Source organism: Taeniopygia guttata, chromosome Z (genome assembly GCF_048771995.1).
Source record: "Taeniopygia guttata chromosome Z, bTaeGut7.mat, whole genome shotgun sequence".
NCBI lineage: Eukaryota > Metazoa > Chordata > Aves > Passeriformes > Estrildidae > Taeniopygia > Taeniopygia guttata.
The window spans coordinates 33,940,132-33,955,578 of NC_133063.1; the positions used below are offsets into that span (position 1 = coordinate 33,940,132).

The window sequence follows — 15,447 nt, forward strand, 5'->3', positions numbered from 1 at the left end:
CACAGCATAAACCTATGGGAACCATAATGTCAAGGAGAAAAATGGGGCTAAGTTTTGGGCTTTGTGGACTCCCTAACAATTGTATTTATGAACTGATGCAACAGGGTACTGGGATAACTGGAGATCCACGTACTGTACTGGAAGACCTAGTAGGTGAGAACACATATTGGGACAAGGAGACAGCCTGCACTATCCTTGCTGCCTTCAGCTCACTATCATCTGCAGGAACAAAGAACATAAACAGCAAAGAAGATCAACAGGGAGCGGTACTCAGCCTCTAGGCTGTGCTTCTGCATAAGGAAACTGGGAGCCCTAGACAAAACCCAAGTAAACTCTTCACAAAATTACAATAACCTCCTGAATCCAAAATGCGTTATGGTATTTCCCTCATGCCAAGCTCTGAAGCCTACGAACCTCCTGAGCAGTGTGCTGAAGCACAGCAATATCTCATATGCTACTTTCCTGTATTAGCAAATGTACCAAACACTATAGAACTGGGTACATGCAGTCCTGCTTAACACACAATCTTTTTGTCAATAGCTTGTAGTTCCTGACTGTTCTCCACATACTGGAATTTCGCATGAATACACACAACACCTTTTGGGTGGCAAAAAGGAGACAACAGATACTTCAGTGGAATACCGAGCCTTCCCTGTACTATTTTAAGTTTTAAGTCATTTGGCATCTTCAAAGGCAAAAGGACAAACATTATATAATAGGTTGCTACAAAGGATTTTAAGCATGCGTTGCTGCAAAAAACCACCACATTACATCTGGATTTTCAGTGGTTTCACGTTACAGGGCTGAGTGACCAAGTCACATCAACTTCCATAAAAAAGCTTGATAGTCCAAGTGGTCACAGTAGTGAACTCTGAGCGTTCTTATTGTCTGCACCTCTTCCAGTGTCTTCCAAATTCTGCTGACCCCCAGGAGCTGGCTATGCATTACTGAAGTCACCTTATAAGAAACAGAGCAGGGAGAACAAGGTGGGAAAAGTAAGCACTTACCAAGCACAATGACCACAGTCTTCAGGAGGCTCATCATGGTGTCCCGATTCCTGCGGGGTCCAGAACTGTGTCTGGACATTCTCATAGTCCTTTGGCGAACGTACCCAAAGATGTGAGCATATAGGACCACCATGACCACAAAAGTGACCAGGTTGAAAATAGCCCAGAAGACCAGGTAGGAGTCACTATAGAGCGGTGCCATGTTGGAGCAGTGGGTGATATCACAAATACAGTTCCATCCGACACTCGGTATGGCACCCATGACGATGGCCATAGTCCAGATAACAACAATGACAACGACCACTCGGCGGTTGCTCATCCGAGTGTGCAGCTGCATTCGGAAAACCGTAATGTGCCGCTCAATAGCGATGGCCAATAAATTGGCTACAGAGGCTGTCAGACTGGTATCAATGAGACCCTGACGGAGAAGCCAGGTGCTTACAGTAAGTCTTCTAGTGTTGGGTCCTGTATTGAACATTAAGTAAAAGTAGGCCAGCCCTGCAAAAAAGTCCGCAGCAGCTAAGTTGGCCATTAAGTAATAAATAGGAAAGTGGAATCGGCGATTGACATAAATAGCTACCATAACCAAGAGGTTGGCCAGCATTATGAAGATGCAGACGGTAATCCCCAGTCCCATTACAAGCTTGCTGACAGTGTTCCATTCAGTGGCTAGATATTTTCCACTTCGGTTATAAAAGAAGGCAATGGTTTCGTTGTAGTAGCACTGTGGTTCACTCATGGCTGTGGACTGAAAGAAGAGAGAAAGAGAGAGAAAAAAAAACCCAGAATGACATCAGAACTGAAAACATATGATTGCCTTCATGGCTAAGACATACACACAGAGTGGGGAGGGGGACAGGAAAGGAACATGCTTCAGAACAAATTTATTGTTTCAGACCAAATGGCATTCCACAACTCACAAAAAATTGCTCTGAGGAATCTAGTAACAGCAACCAGATTAGAAACAACCAGAAATGGTTCAATCTGCTCTGAGAGACAGTATGATTTCTGATGTAGCTGTAAGTTGCATAGAAAACGAGCTTCTGGCCAAGCAGATCTGCTGAGAGATTCTGCTAAAGGCATGCAGCTCAGAATTAAGAAAAATTAACTCTGCTAGACACCTTATTTATGTTATCAGTACACAGAACTGTTGTTTGACTGTAGCGAAAGAATAGTCCTTCAAAGAGGAGGAAATGTGCATTACATTTCCAAGCAAGTTTTAACTCATTCCATTCTCCATCGTGGGTATTCCTTCTTGTCCTGTCTTAAAACATGGGAAGAACACCCTAATTAACAATTGTCAGTATATTTTGAGGGATAACGTATGTCCATAAAAAAGTGCTTTTATGTGCAATAAAGGAAGTATGACATAGCATTTCTATGAGCACCACCCACATTTCTAGAAATGGTTTAAAATACACAATGCTTTTAACTATAACTCACCAGAACTGACTTATTCCAATTTGAAATAGGAGTGAGCCAAGAAATAAGAAAAGTAATGTTTGGCTTAACTATTATTAAAAGCATCCAACTTATTTCCTGCATTAACTATTGTTGTGGCTACATCAGAGAACACATGATTATTTTTTGTTTGCAGAGTACTCCACTGAGAACAGTTAGGGGGGCCACAAACCAGCCCATATTCCACTAGAATGTGGAAATTCTGGATAAAACTGTTGGCTTATAAGAAAATGCCTAATGAGTTTCCTTTTCCAGTTCCATTCGGTTACTCAAGGTGCCATTCCGAAAGGCAAGCCTTAAGAAAAGAAACTCCTCTGAATAACATCCTGGTTCCTTGTTTAGCATGGGTAAACAACAAAGATGTAAAAATAATAATTAAAAAAAAAAAATCAAACCAAGAAACACATGTCAATGAAGTCTCTTTCTATAAGATCTGCCTTTGCCTCTCTGCTTTTATTGCTTTGGAACTCTTATTGACTAAATTTGAATTTTTACAAAAACAGGACCAGTTCTAGCAATGGAGGTAAGAAGCCCAATGAAGGAACAGTTCAACAACACTTAAAGACGGTAATTTCTTCCCCTTAAAACATACAAAGTTAACCATAGGTTTTGGACAGCTCCAGTTACTCTGCAGGAAGCGCTACGGCTAACCTAACCTTCTTGTTGAAAACAAAAACGTACAGAACTGGAAAACAAAATTTGTAACTTGACTCAAGTGAAAATAGTGTCTGATAAAGATCTCCTTAGAATTACCCAAAGCTGTTGCTGTTTCTTTTAATTTCTACATTTGTCAATGCAATTAAGCCAATTCCAATAAAGCAACATACAAAACTGTCCCCCTATATCCCAAACGGACTACATGACGTTTAAAATTATGTTAAAGAAAAAGGTATTTTAAGAAAGATTTTACCTCCAGCCTAAACATTGACCAGAAACATTTGCAGTCCCAGGATAATAAAAAGTTAAATAGTGTTTCTCAGCACAGTGATTATAATACTTTTATTGCTTCTCTAGGACATATCAGCCCTTGGGTTTGAAGCCTTTTAGCCTTAATTATTTAAGAAATTTTGGAAGTTCTCATGTAGGATCTGTTGCATATAAAAAATATTTATAAGGAACGATTAACAAAAGGAGACCTAGGTACAAGACATCTGGCTTTAATTCTTTGGTTAAAGACCTTGTAGTAATAACAGGTCAAGTATAAGAACCCTTGAGGGAGAGAGGAAGTCATATGAATGAATTAGTGGCCCTTATAACAGTTTGCCAACATCTACATTAATTATTTAATGCACAGGATTTTTAGTCTCTGTAGGAATATCTGGATGCAGGATCTAACAGATATTTGTGATCTTTAATAAATTCTCTTTCCCTGTGTATTTGTTACTCCTTTTTTCTTTCAGATGTCTGCTGCCCACATGTAGTGATTCCCACTCTGCTGTTACTCCTATGGAAAGAGGCCTTTTACCCCTGGAAAAAAAACATATATTTTTTTATTCAGAAATTTAAAATGTGGCCAGTATTATGCTTTTACTTTCTTTTTTCTTCTTTTTTTCTTGGTATTTTTGTTTTGCACATGGGCTTAAAATGTGAATTATTCCCTGATTGTGCAATATTCTCTCCTACCTTTTTGTTTGAATCTGAAACAAAATATGACAAAAAATATGACTTAATCATTAAATGCCAAGCCAAGGTGGAATGTATGTACACACATAACAGTATGTAAAACGCTACAGAACCAGACTTGTTCAAATTAAAAGTATGACAGCACTTGAGCAATCTCAGAGAAGTTAGCATGAAGCTCACTTGCTGCTTCTCTCATTTTGAAGACAGACAAACAAAATGTTGTATTCATGTAAGGGATTTTGGAGAAGTTTTGTTTTTAAGGCATTCTAATCTAAAACCTGGGACCTCCTGCAAAAGTAATCTTTTCATGCCCTGCAACCCCCCCCTCCCTCCCCGCCCCCACCAAGGGAAAGAAGAGAAGAAGATGAGAGAATTTGCTGGCAAAAGTTCCAGCAGGGGACTTCCAGATGATCAGCTTTCTTGAATGCCATGGTATATCTTAAAAGAAGGTTCTGACCTCCCAGGTCACAAACATAAAAATCCTAAGGCATCACATTTAGCTGTGATGCTGACTGGGAAGGATCAAGCAGGAGAGAAATGCACTTTATCTCTCAGTACTCAAAGTGTTAACATACCACAAAGGCATATGCAAGCAGGCAGACCCCATCCCCTCTCCTGCCTCTGCAGGAAAAGGGGCAGGGAAGTTTATATTTTAATTTCCTGAAGTTTTACTCAGTGTGTTTCACTGCCTGTGTAAGCCAGATGGGTGGTGCCCAGAGATTTACCTTATCCATTCAGTATATCTCAACAGAAGTTTAAAACAAACTGAGCTGCAAATTGCCCATGTTAACTAAACCTCTAGGATGCATCCGTGTGGAAGAAGTAAACACTGAGTTACAAAACAGGACAGATAAAGGAAAATGCAGTAAAAGTAGGGTAAAAGCAAAGTCTTCTCTCACAGTATAAAGATGACCCAAGACACATTTGTCTCAAATCAAAAAGAAAATCACAAGTACATGGACTTGTGATTATTCAATCTCTTAATACCATGAGACATAGTTATAACTACAGCACAGTGCACATAGACCAGGAAATTTGGCACCAGGACTTAATAAATAAAACTTGCTCTTCTTCAGCAATTAATCATTCAATTCACCTTGGCACTGGCCTTTTCAGGCACTATTTGCCTGGTTGTCTCCTCTCCTCTGGTTGTATGGGATCACAGCACAAGGGTGCCATTGGAAAACAGGGAAGAAGAGCTCATGTAAGATTTCATGTGTTTTGTGCCTGATTCATCTTGCTTCTGCACCACCTGTGCATCACACCCTAAAGAACAGGATGAGGATTTGGATCCACAGCATCTTGACCACTGGATGTCCTTGGGAGAGCAGCCTATTACTGTCTGTCCCTCCTGGGGCAGAGACAGCAGTGAAGAATACAGTCTGCCTGGAGCAGAAGGCAAAAGGGGATCTCTGGATCCTGCCAGATCTGTGGTGAGTGACAGCTCACCTGGTGAGAACTGCTCACCTGGTAAGGACTGTGTATGGAGCCATGCTTGGGGTGCAAAACAAACATCAAAAAGTTTTCAAATACCATTGCCTGATCCTGCCTAAACAAAGCATTAATTAGCACGAAGTGCCTGAGGGGAAGGACACCTCTGCAGTCTCAGGCTTTGGTGAGTTCCTTGATCCAGAATGCAAAAAAAAGGCAGGTCACTGTCTCCCCACTCCCAGTACCCATGGGTGTACCTATTTCTTGTTGAGAGCATCTGAGAGGAACATTCTTTGAATACTAAGGCTGACTTTTACAGCACTTTTCAAACTTACATGCTACAAAAAAAAAAAAAAAATTAAAAAAAAAAAAATCCATATCCAGGAAATCTCTTAAAAATATCTTGACCCTAAACTCTCCAAACACACTCTGCTCCTCTCTTTTTTGTCTTTTGCTGAATTAACTTCCACATGCCACTGTTTTCTTACCCAGAGGAGATGAAAAGCAATTAATTTTTCTAATATTGGTGTGGTAAACTAAGACTAAAAAACCATAATAACTGTTTCGTATTTTTACATTTAGAGCAGCAGTAAATGGAAATCAGTGCCGCTGCTTTTACCTTACGTAAATATCTTAAGTTTACCAGCACACCAGAAAGAGTCAAGCTGAAAGACTTCAAGTTCAAAATCCCCAAAGAAGGATATAAATTAAGAATATCTTTAAAATAAGGATAAGCAAGTAAGTATAGGCATAATTGAATCAATATGTAAATACTTCATCAACGCACAACTACTAAACATGGGGTTTACGAAAATAAAGTTGTAACAGATGAGGAAAAAAAATCCAATTAGCAAAAACAGTTTTCCATGACCTAATGAAAAACACAGACTACTTTTCAAACTGCAGAACATGAAAGAAAAGCTTTAAAATAAAGCCGAAAATATGTGTTTCCTTCAAAGATAAAAGCAGAAGTAAAAAAAAAAATCATTAAGTCACAAGACAAGGGTCCTGATTCATTATAGCCTTATGCACAGACATACTTTTCATCTGCACAGTAGAAGTAGGAATCCCTACCACCAGCATAGAATGGCTCCTCCTCTTCAGAATTGCATCTCTCTAAGTAACCATTCAACAGACTTAAAGATAAAGCTGTATAATAAGATGGAGTGGTTCTGTCACAGCAGGTTACTTCATTTCACTAGATTCATTTTGGTCTTCACAAAGCTGACAAGACAGAAGGAAATTAATCTCTCTGCAAGGGGATCTCTTTAATGCTATTAAAACAAACTAAAGCATAAAGTTACTTAAGGATCATGTGGCAAGAGCTAGTGTATCCAATAACTTTTAGGATGATTTTGTAGCAGAGTGTATTACTACAGAGTCTCAGAGCTGACAAATGTCCCAACTACTAGAAATGGTACTATAGTTTGTACCAGAAAATGCAGCTCAACATTCTAGGCACTCAGTGTATTAAAGAGACCCAGCCACCAGGAACAGTGAGAAAAGAGGCAGTTTTACTGTTGGAGGGTATAATTCACAAGTGACACAGATCCCATTGATTAACTATGATTATGACCTCCACAGATTGGCTATAAAACCACTGAGGTTGTTGACCTTCCAAAATTCTGTGAGTAAAAGGAGATTTAAGAAATTAAAAGCTAGAATTAATTAAAAGAAGAACTGAAGTCGAAAAAATAGAGCGACCTCATCTACCACAACTTAGCCAACATTTCACACACTATTGTATTGTTGCTCTTTTTCCACAGATCCAGCATTTTCAGATATGCTGTGTCCCTCACAAGTACTACATAAATGTTCATAGGAAAGTTTTCCAGTAGAGGAAGAAATGAGAACTGTTTGAATCAGAGCATAGTTGTACATCATCACAACCTCTCTTACAGTCCTAGAATGGTGCTTATATGTTGATTACTAAGAATATGTTTTTTCTCTGCCACCCCTCATCTGTCTTCTCAACAGTGGGAGATCCCCACTGTAATGTGGAAATATTGCATAAATAAAGTAATTGGCTGTGGAGCAGGTAGACCGTATTGAGCCCAAATATGGTATGTAAGCCCAAGTGTTCCAAAGTACAGAAAGGCCTTTTGCAAAACTCTTAAAACTTCCTTTCCTTAGGGGTAGCTTTCATGACAAGCTGAACTTCATGAACACTAGCCAAACATGGGCACAGGCTCAACACTTAGTGGCTTTGTGGAAGACAGAGGAAGACAATTATATTCCATCATCTCATTTAGTGACTGAAATATTCCACCTCTTAAGTCTTCAGAAAATGTCTTTGCCATGATGCTGATTGGGTTGTTCCACTTTCTTGCCCAGTTCATCCCCAGTTGCCCAGTTGCAAACCGCTGTGAGTCCTTGAATGCTGCTGTGAGGATGAGTGCAGTGCAGGACAGACCTTTATCGAACATAAACCAACTTGGCAGGGGTTGTCTGGAGAGAGGTACAGGACACAGAGTTCCTATCTGTGCACTTCAAAAGCCAGAGAGGAAGCAGCCAGAGGGGAAAAAAATCTACACCTATAACATCCCAAATGAGTTTCCATGCATAAATCATTTAATGATTTACAACGTGCATCCTTTAAGTCAACCAAGCTAGGAGTTAAGTATTGGCTACAGCAGCTCAAAGATAGCAATTTCATGCTGAAAAACCATTGTTAGGCTACACTGGGGCTGCTTCCAGCTCCAGGGCACACTCCCTATCACTCCTCACCAAGCAAACCAGCAAAGTGAGCACTTAGGAAAGTTTAGCCTACAAGGAAAATGCATAGCAAATTTCATTTTGAGACTGGAAATAGAGATTTACAGATAGAAATAAGAAGAATATTCTGTGTTTACAATAGAGTAAAGTACAGCAAGTACATTTATTTCATGAAATATATGTTAGAAAATGTGGGGTTCCTTTTGCTTTGATATATTGAGGTATTTGTGAAATACATAAAGAGAATATAGAAAAATCTGCTTCTCAGAGCTTTAGAAACAATAGGCTCTCTAGAACTAACTCATTCACACTTTACTGAGCAGTTACCTTTAAGGCACTATTGGTCTACTTTAAACAAAACAGAGATGCATTTTGAACCTCCAGTAATCTTATCTAGAAAAATATTTTTTTTAAAAAGTGTGCTGGTATTTTCATTTCCCCTATGATGGCTGTAACTGGGTGGATATACTTCTAATCAGAAATTGTTTTTTCCAGCCTCACCATTTCCTTTAGTTCTCCTGTTTGCTGTATTTACCACCACAAGAGGCCTGTTTTGGTAACAAGGCTGATTTGTTTACTCAGTTCAAGGGCGACAAAAAAATCCACACACTTGTTGACTGCAGAAACTTGGGCACCAAATGCAAAATGCAAATTCTGTTGCATTTCTCTGGGGAAAGGGGTGACAGCTTCTGTGCCAGCTCACAGCAGCCTGTCCTCAAGTATATTATGAGAAGGATAACCATTCTGTGGCAATGATAGTTTAAATCTCTTCCACTCCAATTCCAACAAAATGAGTAGAAAATAGAGATGTATTCAATGACACAGAGTGCAAGAAATGGTTTTTGGCTCTGGCCATGAAAGGCCATTCTAATGAAAACTGCTCTGGATTTCTCTTTGAAACAACTACAAGGCAGTTATTTAAACATACTCATTTGCTCCTAGTATTTGGCTGGTAGGATCCACTGCTGGCAAAAGCAAAGAGAGAATGATGAATTTATTTGTTTTCTTGTTTTAAGCATTTGTGAGGCACTGTCGGAAGTCCCTGGTTCATTAAGTAACTGGAACTCAAATCATTACTTCAAAGCTTTTACTGCAGAATTCATCTCATGCCATTCACAAAGAGAGAAAATACTAATCACTTTAGAGAATACTTTCATCAGTATGGGTCACCACTTGTGATGTTTCTTCTTTTTGCAAACAGCAAAGCTCTCTGGGATACTAAATGCTTCTTACAGAATTATTTAATGTTGTCAGATTAGTCAGATTTCTATGAGATCAGTCTATTTATGCATATTTGAGGTATGAAGTCATAACATGTATACAAAATATCTCCAAATTAAAAATCATAAATTTCTGTTACATTTTATTTCTCTCTCTTTAAGAACAGTACAGCTTAGCTAATCAGAAGTCACTAGATTGTGGTTTATTGTGATTAATTTGAGATCTTTTTTGCCTTACAATGAAATGCTAAAATAAGTTAAAAGCATATTTGGGAATTTTTTTGTTTCATTGACTTCTTTGTTATTTTGTGAATGCTGTCCCCTAACTATTTTCTGTTTCAAATCACAGCTACGGACAGGTAAACTACCTTGAAACTTTACTTATCTTTTACCTTTACACATGACTAGGGTGCCTCTGCTCTTACTCACCACTTCTTGTGTCTGGTTAACAAGATACTGGGGGTAGAAAAGAAGGAAGATTTGAATAAATTAGTCCGGTGGGAGGGTATGAAGAAACATGACTACAGAAATGCATTGCTTTGATAGAGGGTTGTAGAGCAGTACCAGAAGCAGGTCCTATGTTGACGCACTAGCCACAAGAATATTTAAGACAGTATTAGCAATTTCATATCTGGTACCCAGAAGTGACTTCCCAAAACTTTTTCAAAATGTGAGCCTTTTGTCACCTGACTCAGAGAACAAATCTTGGGAACATCCATTTAGAGGATCCTGTTAATGCACTAAATTAGCAGGAACTTCTCTTACTGTGGTGCCACAATGAGCAGCTGTAAGATCGAAGTCCAAGCAAAAACCTATCAGAAGGTGCTGTGGCCTAAAAAAAGGTGCTGCTGAGGTCTCTGAGATTCTCTCCCAGGGGAAATAAGCTTGTTTGCCTGGTGAAGTTAAAGGACTGATGGCAAGCAGAGGAGTATTTATTACTGCAATGTGTAAATATGTATGCATATACATATATAGGTATGCAAGATAGGTAGTATTTACTTCTGAGTCTAAATTGACCAAACATGAAGGAAGCCAACTATGCTGGCAATGCCAAAGGAAAGTTTAAAGATATGGATTAAAAAAAAACCAGAAAATGAAAAGTAAACTCGAAAGCTCTTTTGCAAGTAAGATGCCATCTAGCTCATGCAAAAGGCATGCAAGGTTATTTCCAAGTTTAAAAAAAATTCCTTCCTTAAAATACTAGTCTCTAAATTACTTCTGCAGTACATTGTGGCACCTCCTCAATTTCAAAAAGCAAAATAATGTCCTCTGGGATGGGGGGAGAAAATTTAGTTGATGTTGTTTTCTAAACTGTATCCAAAAATTCATTCCAAACATGACAAGCAAAAGTTGCCCATGCAGTCCAAGTATGAAAAGTGTTTTACTTCAATATTTAATCTTGTAATTGTCTCTGTACATACATATCTCACTACGTCCTTGCCTGGTTAACAGGTCTTCCTTAGTCTCAGAAACATATAGATGGCTCCCAGTGGATTGTCTGGAGATGTTATTTTTTTATATATGATTGAAGACTTTTATCAACTATCATATCCACAATGATTTACTGAAATCTGTGGGAATTCATGTAATCATTTAAGTCTTCTTGTACAGATACCAATTCTGAGCCTACTTTTATAACATGAGCATGAGAGAATGGCATTTTTTCTACTATAATCCCCTACACTGAGGTACCAATCTTTCTACTGCTTCTTTTTGTAATTTATTTTTGGCTCCCAAGTCAAATCTCATTGATGCAGAGTTTCTAAAACTTGAGTGTGGGGGGAGACCTCTATATTACTAATTAATGACTAGAATCACCTATTCATTTCTAGTCTTTGGCCTAGTGATCTAAGTCCAGGCAGAATTTATTCAGCAAAATCTCTCTGTAGGCCCAGGATATGTGTATTCAACACAACAGAAAAGTGACTATGATGATCATCAAGTCCTTTACAACTGATAGCTTTTCTTTTGCTCATTCGCACATTATAGCTGCTCTTATTCTCCTTTTGAGAAGTCATTTGTCCTGAACAACAATCCTTAGATACACACAAATACGAAACACGCTGTCATCAAGCAAACTACATGAGTGAAATCTCCTTGGGATAGAGGCTGGTGGCAGGGTTTCCAATATGGTGAGGGCTGGCAAATTGACTATGTTGGACCACTGCCACAAACACACCAAAGCAAGACCTACATACTCACCATGGTAGAGGCAACAGCTGTCTGGCTGGAAGCATGCTCTGTAAACCACTGCCACTCCTTGGAACACCATCTCAGGCCTTGAGAGACACATTTTGTAGTGACATGGTACACCAGAGGGAATTGAATCAGACAATGGAATTCATTTTCAAAATAACCTCAGGAAGTCTTGGGCAAAGAAATATAGCATTGCACGGATACATCACGTCCCTTATCACTCATGAGGCTCTGGGAAGATTCAGAGGTATAATAGACTGCTGAAGACCATGTTAAGAACATTAGGTAATGGGGTATGGAATCACTGGGATGCAAATTTAACAGAAGCCATTTGGCTGGTAAACACTAGGGGATCTGCTGACTGCCCTTGTCCTACTCAAATAAAATCCCTTCACACTGTGGAAGGAGATATGTTCCCTGCAATACCTAAGGGAGGTGGCTGGGGAAGTCAGTATGGGTTTCTCCTCCACTAAGACAAATCCATTGTTCAGATTGTCTTTGCCCAAGGACCTAGGTGTACTTGGTGGGTAATGACTTGGTGGATAATGTGGAAGGATGGGAAGACATGGTATGTGCCTCAAGGAGATTTAATCCTGTGGGAAGAATATTCTGTTGTGTAAACTGTATGTTGCAGGAAGTAAAGTAGCAGGAGTGACATGAACTGATGAAGAATTAATTTTGTGAGGAGCAAGGAGAATGCGATGACAACCCAGGCCAGGCTGGTGTTGGTGCCCAATGATCAAGTATATCACTTCCCCTGACCACTCATCCTGATGGACTGGAGATCTGGAGGGATGAAGGAAGCCCATGAAACAGAATAATAATAATATCTTTCTGTGAAACAGTAGGGGACAGTAGTTAATGAAAATGTACGTTTGGTAGAAAGATGGTTTACGGATGTAGTTTAAGTTGTATGTGTGGGTAAGAAGGGGTTCCAGTCATGCAAAATAAATAAAAAGGAATAGTTAGAAGATACGTTAATTATGTGGGATCTGAGTGTGACATATATGGTATGGAATAAGGGGTGGAGATAATATTGAGTCTGGCCGAGCAGGAGCACATTTCCCCTTAACAGCCCCCACAGTGCTGCTGCATCTTTGCATCAATAGTTGGAAAGGTGCTGATAATCCCCAGTGCTTTGGCTACTCCTGAGCAGCACTGGCACAGCATCAGCACTGTGTCTCCAACAGTTGTTCCTCCATCAAGGGGGCTGGGGGTGGGCAAGATCCTGGGAGGGGACACAACCAGGCCAGCTGACCCAAACTGACCAAACTGGCCTTATCCCATGGTATACGATGTCAGCTCAGACACAAAAGGTGAGGGAGGAAGGAGGAGGAATGGGAGGCATTAGTTATTTTACAGTATTTGTTTTCCAGAGCAGCCACTCCACGTGCTGAAGCCCTGCTTCCCAGGAAGTGGCTGAGCATCACTCACCAATGGGAAGTAAAGATTAATTTATTTTTCCCTTCACTTATACACGCAGACACAAACTTTCACTTTTTTTTTGCTTTAGTAAACTGCCTTACCTCAAACTTCAACTTGTTTTCCATATTATTCTCTTCCCTGTTCCACTGGGAAGGGGACTGATAGAACAGCTTGATGGGCAGCTGGTGCTCAGCCAAGGTCAACCCACTATACATACATAAAGAAGGCTGTGAAGACGTAACCCACAAAGACAGGAGTGCAAATGTGTGGTGATGGCCTGCAGGAACCTTTCCCCAGCAAGGGAGAGGAGTCTGGCAGTAGCTATGCAGCCTGGGACACAGGTATGCAGCATTTACCTCCTATGACGTATTCTACTGTGCCATAAAGAGACAAAATCCTCTGGAACCTTAACAGAGACTCAAAAAGCAACAAAAATACACATGAAGAAGAGTAGCACTAGGAAGTTTCTCAGAAGCAGATTTTGGATTTAGGTCATAATCACATCACCCAGTAGTGGACATGTTTTTTCCTAAATTCACAGAGTCTAGGGATCTTTGAAATATGGTGCTTCCCAGTGCATACTGCTGAGAGCTATAGTCTCCTGAGCCAAAGAATCTACAGCAAACAAGAATAATAAAAAATAATCAAAATAAATGTTCAATGTAAAATTTTCTAATATATACCTTACTTATTGTGGTGTCTTTTTCAGTAAAAGACACATCCTTAAATGTTTTAAGTTGTAACAGGCACTTGGGTCTCTGTGAAGTCAAAAGGACTTTGAAAATGCTTTTATGAAATGAAATCTTGACTGTTATGAGCATCTTCTTTTCTGTTTGTAGTTTTTACTTTGTCAGAATATTAGAGTACTTGGTGTTCAGCACATGAAGCTAAGAAATCACTTTTATACATGAGTCTGAAATACACTGTGGTTTCATGAAAGCAAGATTAGTGTGTCAGTAATGCTAAATGTGTTATTAATTTTATTATTGCTTTTCATGTAAAACTTTTCTGTTAAGAACATAAACCTGAAATTTCATTTGGTATTTTTCCAACTTATCCACATTACAGCCTCTATTTTGTCTTTATTAAACACAGTAAAAATCAAACTGTTGTACAGTGATCACCTACATGGAGTCAATAAAGATCACATTTTGCCATACATTTTATTCTACAAACAGTACTATTACAGAGCAATGTCATGTGTCAAAGTATAACAATACTCTTGATAAGTGATGACTGTCCTTAATATAGTATTTCCAGAAAATTCCCCTGATGACTCAAAATGAGAGAGGAGAAAAAGCTAGGATTCAATGAGGAAATAAAAAAGGTTTAATCAGTTCACCTGCTACAGTTTCATTGTGGTGTACTCACCTCAATCACCTCAGGATGGGACATCATGGACGATGGCAGCAAATCAGTGGGGATATCCATGGTAGCTCAAAATGCCCCAGCTGCTCTCCTTGCACTGTTCCTCTGCACCAGCAAGCTCTTGGTAGGATCACAGGAGCCCTTCCTCAGACTCTAGTCATACTTATATTTACTCCTAACAGGAAAGAAAAAAAAAAAAACTGTTGAGAATAACAAGAGAACTGGGTAGGCAGTCAACACTCAAGATCCTGGGCTGCTGCAAAACCAGACGGACTTTGTAAAGCCCCACTCGCTGACATGACCACTTACAATAGATTTGCAGGAGAAGTCTCAAAAGGTATACTGGAATTTGATCCAGAACAGGAAAAAAATTCACTTGACAGCACAAACTAGACTCACACAAACTGAAATCAGCAAGAAAGCTAACACACAGACTGCTTTTCTTGTGCAAGGAAATATGGTTACCTACAGAATATTAGAACTGTGTTGACTTTTTTCCACTGCAACAAAAGGAAAAATAAAATCCCCACAAAAGAATGCTAACAGAATTACTTGCTGGAATTCAGGATACATTTATTTCCTCAGTTCAGTGATCACATGAACTTTTCTTCTTTGTTAAGAAAAAACAGCTTACATACTATGACTTAAAAATATGACAGCCTTTTTTCCCAGTTAGTCACAGATTTGCAGTACATGAATATACCAAACTGTAAAATTTGCTCAGCTGATTCAACAAAATGAAGTTATCTCCATAGTTATCATGTTTATCAAGGTCAGTCGAGCTTCCATATATATGTTATTTTCTTTTTCTACTCTTGCGTGCAAAGAAAACAAACTAACAAGAGGTGGAGGGGGAAACCCCTGTAAATGTCCAAGACAAAATTCTAGACTAAGACAACTACTGACTTTTTCCCTTAGTGAGATCAGACATATACAACACAACCCACAAATCAGTCACCACAGAAAAGATTTTGGAGAGACACAGATTGCTGTCTTCATCT

The 15,447-nt window shown here is 39.2% G+C and overlaps 1 protein-coding gene across 3 annotated transcripts in view; it reads right to left on the reverse strand.

Moving 5' to 3' along the window:
* Positions 1 to 15,447, reverse strand: part of LPAR1 (lysophosphatidic acid receptor 1) — a 73,042-nt gene that overhangs the window by 34,699 nt on the left and 22,896 nt on the right. For all 3 annotated transcript variants that reach the window (XM_002189304.7, XM_030257941.4, XM_072921952.1), the window contains 2 exons: positions 14,450 to 14,621; positions 1,008 to 1,755 (listed from right to left, as the gene is read on the reverse strand). In XM_002189304.7, coding sequence (XP_002189340.1) covers positions 1,008 to 1,755; positions 14,450 to 14,509 — 808 coding nt within the window. In that variant the 5' untranslated portion in view covers positions 14,510 to 14,621. The remainder of the gene's footprint in view (positions 1 to 1,007; positions 1,756 to 14,449; positions 14,622 to 15,447) is intronic.